Source organism: Corvus hawaiiensis, chromosome 36 (assembly GCF_020740725.1).
Source record: "Corvus hawaiiensis isolate bCorHaw1 chromosome 36, bCorHaw1.pri.cur, whole genome shotgun sequence".
In the NCBI taxonomy this organism is placed as follows: domain Eukaryota; kingdom Metazoa; phylum Chordata; class Aves; order Passeriformes; family Corvidae; genus Corvus; species Corvus hawaiiensis.
In genome coordinates this window covers 1,324,505-1,330,814 of record NC_063248.1, presented here as the reverse complement: position 1 = coordinate 1,330,814, position 6,310 = coordinate 1,324,505, and the positions used below count along the sequence as shown (strand labels likewise).

The window sequence follows — 6,310 nt, the reverse complement described above, 5'->3', positions numbered from 1 at the left end:
TTTTTAAAACAAGGATGGGTTTATTTGGGACATTCCCGGGATGGAGGAAATTTGGGACATTCCTGGGATGGAGGAAATTCCCTCTGCTGGAGACTGACCTGGGAGCAGGGAAGGAATTGCCTTTTCTGATGTTTCTGTCTCAGCACAGCTCCTGGGTCCGGGTGGGAATTCCCTCCTGGATCTCTTGGGATCTGGGAATTAAAAACGGAGGGGGTGTTGCTGCAACCCTCGAGCAGAGGAATTGCAAAAATAGGAAATTCATCCCAAAACCGTGGGGTTTTATCCCAGAAATGAGGGGGTTTGTCCCAAAAAGTGTGTGGTTTCATCCCAAACAATGTGGGGGTTTATCTCAAAAATATGGGGGTTTTTCAAAAAACTGAGGGCTTTTGTCCCAAAACTGCGGGGTTTTATCCCAAAAATTGGGGTTTTATCCCAAAACTGTGGGGTTTTATTCCAAAAATGAGGGGGTTTGTCCCAAAAAATGTGTGGTTTCATCCCAAACAATGTGGGGTTTTATCTCAAAAATGTGGGGCTTTTGTCCCAAAACTGTGGGGTTTTATGCCAAAAAATGAGGGAGTTTTCCCAAAAATGTGTGATTTTATCCCAAAATCATGGGGTTTATCCCAATAATGTGGGGTTTTATCCCAAAAAACCCCAGTGGATCCCTGTGCTGAGGCCCCAGGGCCTCATCCATGACCTGTGGGTGGCAAAGCTCTCCCGGGAGGCAGAAATCAAATTCTGGGAATGGGGACAAAAAAGAAAAGGAAAAGGGCAAAAAAAATGAAAGGAAAAGGGAAAACTGAAAGGAATGAGGAAAGAAGTGAAAGGAAAAGGGGGGGAAAGTGAAAGGAAAAGGAAAAAATGAAAGGAAAAGGAAAAAATGAAATCAAATGGAAAAAGTGAAAGGAAAAATTGAAAGGAAAAGGGAAAAGGGGAAAAAGGGAAAGAAAAGGGGAAAAGGGAAAGGAAAAGGAACAAGAGTCTGTTTTTCCCAGGAGCGAAGGAAATCCCGGTTTATTCCTGGCACTTCTCAGGAATTGGGATATTTGGGAAGCGGGAGCTCGGCCTGGATCCTGGGGATGCCGAAGCTCCGGATGCGATTCCCGGGCTCTGTCTCCCTCTCCCGACCATTCCCAGCTCTCCCTTCAGCCAAACCAGAACCAATTCCTGGCCCAGGCCTGGAAAACCCCTCTGGATCCGGTTTTTCCCATTGGAAGTGGAGTTTTCCCATTGTGGCGCCTTTGGAATATTTGAGAGCATTTTGGCCAAAATCTGGGAAGTTTTTGGAGGTGGAAAAGGTAAAACCAGGGAGCAGCCTCGGGAATTGGGATGAACTTGGATGTTTAGGGAATAATTTCCTTGTGGGCTCCAGGGGTTTGGCTTTGCTTCCTTCTTCCCCCTCTCTCCGGGGAATTTAAATCTCCATGGATTCGGAAGGAAAAAGCGAAATCCCATTCTTTTTCTCTTGATTCCCAGGACAAAACCTGGATTCCAATGTCCTGGCTGGGATGGGAGCGGGTTCTCATCCCAGGATTCATCCCGGGGTTAATGGGAAAAAAGGATTTTCCTTCAGCTTGGACACCCAGCCCAGCGATTCCTGCGGAGAATGAAACGCCTGGAAAACGGGAAAAGTGGATTGAAGCAGGAGCACGGAATCCCAAAAGCTTTTCCCAAAACACCGACATCAGCAGGAATGCCACAGACATTCCCAAATTGCCCCTAAGTGGAGCCTTCTCCAGAGGGAAGGGAAAATCCCATCCAACGGGAGCTGGGAGGAAAACGGGAGCGGGGATAAAGCATCAGATTCCACCCGGGCTGTGCCATGGGAGCATCTCCTGGAAAAGCCCCGATGTGGGGTGGGTTCAAAGCTCCAAATCCCATCTCCCAGTCCCGGTTTTTTGCTGGGATGAAGGGCCGGGTGCTGTTTGATGGGGATTTATTGATATTCCCGATAAAAAGCTGGAGGGAGAGGAGGAATCCGGGCGTGAAACGGGAGCGGAGTCGCGGCCGAGATTCCCGAACCCGAATTCATGGATGTGGGAAGTGAAACGAGGAACTGGGAATAATTCCGTGGGCAACCCTGACCCCAACCCCTCCCCAGGCTGGGTGGGATTGCCCAGGGGCTGATCCCGCTCTCCAGGGGGTGTAGGAGCATCCCATGGATGGGGATTTGGGATCATCCCACTGAGAGGGACTCGGGATCATCCCACTGAGAGGGATTTGGGATCATCGCACTGAGGGGGATTGGGGATCATCCCACTGAGAGGGACTCGGGATCATCCCACTGAGAGGGGTTTGGGATCATCCAGCTGAGGGCGATTTGGGATCATCCAGCTGAGGGCGATTTGGGATCATCCAACTGAGGGAGATTTGGGATCATCCCACTGAGAGGGATTTGGGATCATCCAACTGAGGGAGATTTGGGATCATCCAACTGAGGGAGATTTGGGATCATCCCACTGAGGGCAATTTGGGATCAGCCAACTGAGGGGGATTTGGGATCATCCCACTGAGGGCAATTTGGGATCAGCCAACTGAGGGGGATTGGGGATCATCCCACTGAGGGAGATTCAGGATCATCGCACTGAGAGGGACTCGGGATCATCCCACTGAGAGGGACTCGGGATCATCCCACTGAGGGGGATTTGGGATCATCACACTCCTGCTGATACCCCTCACTTCCCTGAGGAAATTCCTCCCATTCCCTAAAATCAGGACACCAAGCATGGGCATCAGAATCCCTCAAAAAGAGACAAAATTCATGGAAAAAAAGCCCCACAATCCCAGAAAACCCGAATCCCGCAGGCCGGGGAGGAACAACGGGAATTTTCCACATCCTGGTGGAAAATGGAGCCTTTCCCAGGGCCGGATTCCGCCGGCCCCGCCGGCCCTCCCTCCCCAGAGCTCCCCGTGATCCTCCGCGCTCCCAAAATCAATCGGCGCTGCCCCAAATCCATCGGGATGCGGGAGCTGCCGGGCACTGGGGTCGATGGGATGTTGGGAAGAGCAGCTCTGACTCCAGGCGATCCCGGCTTTCCCTGAACCCGCTCCGCAGCCCCAGCCCATTCCCGAATAATTTTTGGGGAGCTCAAGGTGAGTTTTTAGGGGAAAATTCATTTTTGGGGGGCGTTTGGGGTTTAATTGGGAAAAGTGGCAGCGCTTGGCTTCCCTCCCCTGATTTCCATGGAATTAGAGCCGGGTTTTCCAGCGCTTCAGGGATTTAGGGGGGTAAAAACTTCATGTGGGAAATAGAGGGAAAAATCCCGGATTCTCCGACCCCGGAATTGATCGAGAGCTTTCATTTATCCGGGTCTAACAAAGCCTGGCTTTACCCCGGGAGTTCTTTGTGCTGCCCAGCTCAACCGGATTTCCCAAAAAATCCTGTTTCTTCCCAATATTATCCCGGCTGGAGGGTTGTGTATCCCAATCCGTCACCCGGGAATCCCAAGCTGCAGGAATTTCCTGGGAGTTTTGGTCCTTCAGCTTTTAGAAGGAGCAAAAATATTCCTGCCTGAGGCTGGGGGATATTTTCCTGCTTTTCCTGCTTGCTAAAATCCTTGGAATTCACCCGGGAATGTTGTTTTTGGGAAGCTGAGGCTCACAGATGATGTTATCCCATAAAACTCCCCAGTTTGGGTTTTCCCTCCGGAGCCGTTGGCCCCTAAATGAAATCAATCCCTGCCAAAGTGTGGGATTGATGGGAAAAATCCCAAATCCCAGAAATCGACTTTAAATCTCAACTGGGATCAGGCTGGAGCTGGACTGGGATAAACTGGATTTGAGCTGGAATGGGATAAACTGGACTTGAGTTGGACTGGGATAAACTGGATTTGGGCTGAACTGGGATAAACTGGATTTGAGCTGGAATGGGATAAACTGGACTTGAGTTGGACTGGGATAAACTGGATTTGGGCTGAACTGGGATAAACTGGATTTGAGTTGGAATGGGATAAACTGGACTTGAGTTGGACTGGGATAAACTGGATTTGGGCTGAACTGGGATAAACTGGATTTGAGTTGGAATGGGATAAACTGGACTTGAGTTGGACTGGGATAAACTGGATTTGAGCTGAACTGGGATAAACTGGACTTGGGCTGGACTGGGATAAACGGATTTTCCTGAGGGAAAAAGTGTCGGGAATTCAGACCCAGCAGAGCCCACCCGGCCAGGCCAGGCCCAGCAGCTCCGGGTGTTCCCATTTTTCCGAGCTCTTTGGCTGGAGCTGGGATTTCTCTCCCGGAATAGACGGGAATGGCGCGGGAACGCGGAGCGGCTGCTCCCGCTCGCCCTCCGAGTGCCCTTGGGAGCATCGAGCGGGCGGCCAGGAATAGCCACGGCTCTGCCCCCCAGCCGAGTGTGAAAGGCAATCAGCGGGGGCAGCTCATTAGGGCTCATTAATGAATTAATTCATTGACGGCCCTGGCCGAGCGCCAGAGAAATCCCACTGGGATCAAGCAGGGCAAGAGCTGGAAATGCGGGATCGGAGCTGGGGAAAGGGAAATGTGTGCTGGGAAAATCCCCTTGGAGCGGTGCGGGGTCACCCCGCAGTAACGGGGGGCTCTGGAATTCCTGGGAATTGAGGTTTTGTCGGGATTTGTGAAGGAAAATCTCTGGAATGTTCTCCCAGCCTTGCTCGTCCTCTGAGCAGCTGGAATTGGAGGCTGGGGATGGGATCCGGGGGAAATCCAGCTGGGATTTCGGGAATATGGGGAGAGGAGAGCAGGGATGGCACAGGACAAGGCAGGGCTGAACCCAGCGGTGCCAGAGGGTCCCGCTGATCCCCAGGGAAGCTCCCGGCTCTCCCGCTGGGAATCCCGCTGGGATTTCACCGGGTGAAGGATTCCCATAGCCCCACTCAGGTGTTCAGAGAGGTTACCCCCTCCCAAATCCCACTAAAATCCCACTAAAATCCCATTAAAATCCCAAATCCCACTAAAATCCCATTAAAATCCCAAATCCCACTAAACCCCCGTTCCTTGCCCAGCCCAGCTCCCCCTGAGCAGCGGGACCATGCTGGAGGACGAGGATGGGATGAGCGAGCGCGGCCTCGGCGGCTCCAGGAGGAGATTCGAGGATGAGGAAGGTGAGTGAGTGAAATCCCGGGAATGCCGCAGACATCCCGCTCTCCCTGCCCGCGGATCCATCCGAGCTCCCGGCACATCCCAGGCCCGGCATGGAAAAGGCTCCTGGGAGAGCATTAAGCCTGGTGGGAAGAGGGAAAGCCCCTCCCTGGTGTTCAAAACTGGGAGTTTTCCACCCAGAAATCGAATTTTTTATTCCAATTACGGCTCCGTCCATGTCATTTCTACCTGGAAGTTTTCTCCCTGAAAAGTGATTATTTTTTAACTGGGAGTGAGAAATCCCAGCTCTGCCCCCTAAATCTCTCCCCTTCCCTCTGGATTACCGCCCCATCCACATCTTTTCCGCCAGGAATTTTTCTCCCTGGAAATCAAGTTTTTAACTCCAGTTACCGCCCCACCCACATCACTTCTACCGGGAAATTTTCTCCCTGAAAACTGAAGTTTTTTTTTTCAACTGGAAGCCAGAATTCCCTCTAACCCTCTCCCCACGCCCAGACTACCACTCCATCTACATCGGGGTGCCGGTGCCCCGCGGGTACCGCCGGAAGCGGCGCCGCCAGAGGTCCCCGGGCTCCAGCCGGGACCGCACAAGCGAGAGCGAGCGGCACTTCGGGCGCCCGGAGCACTCGGACACCGACGACGGCGGCCAGGGCTGGGCCGAGAGTGGCAACGACAACGCCAGCAGGACCAGTGAGTGCCCGCGGGCTTCCCAGAAATCCGGGAGGGCCTTTGGAGCATCCTTGGATGCGCGGTTGAATCGCCTCGGATGCGCGATTTGGCGCTGCTTCTGCCGGCGGTTCCCGGGTTTTATTTTTATCCCTTTGGATATGGGATTGGGATGGGTCTGGAGGGGTTTTCCCAGCTGGAATTGGGGGTGCAGACAATCTTTGGGAATCACACCTCGTTCCTGATGGGTTTTTCCCATTGGAATGGGATTGGGGTGGGTCTGGAGGGGTTTTCCCAGCTGGAATTGGGGGTGCAGACAATCTTTGGGAATCACACCTCGTTCCTGATGGGTTTTTCCCATTGGAATGGGATTGGGGTGGGTCTGGAGGGCTTTTCCCAGCTGGAATTGGGGGTGCAGACAATCTTCGGGAATCACACCTCGTTCCTGATGGGTTTTTCCCATTGGAATGGGATTGGGGTGGGTCTGGAGGGCTTTTCCCGGCTGGAATTGGGGGTGCAGACAATCTTTGGGAATCACACCTCGTTCCTGACGGGTTTTTCC

General features: G+C 52.8%; 1 protein-coding gene across 3 annotated transcripts in view; it reads left to right on the top strand.

Annotated features, from left to right (window-relative positions):
* Window positions 1-2,489: 2,489 nt before the first annotated feature.
* Window positions 2,490-6,310, top strand: part of SLC4A5 (solute carrier family 4 member 5) — a 32,094-nt gene continuing 28,273 nt past the window's right edge. The window contains exons 1-3 of one of the 3 annotated variants that reach the window (XM_048290058.1): window positions 2,490-3,093; window positions 4,986-5,084; window positions 5,578-5,772. In XM_048290058.1, the coding sequence (XP_048146015.1) occupies window positions 5,012-5,084; window positions 5,578-5,772 (268 nt within the window). In that variant the 5' untranslated portion in view covers window positions 2,490-3,093; window positions 4,986-5,011. The remainder of the gene's footprint in view (window positions 3,094-4,985; window positions 5,085-5,577; window positions 5,773-6,310) is intronic. The other 2 variants (XM_048290056.1, XM_048290057.1) reach the window with 2 other exon arrangements.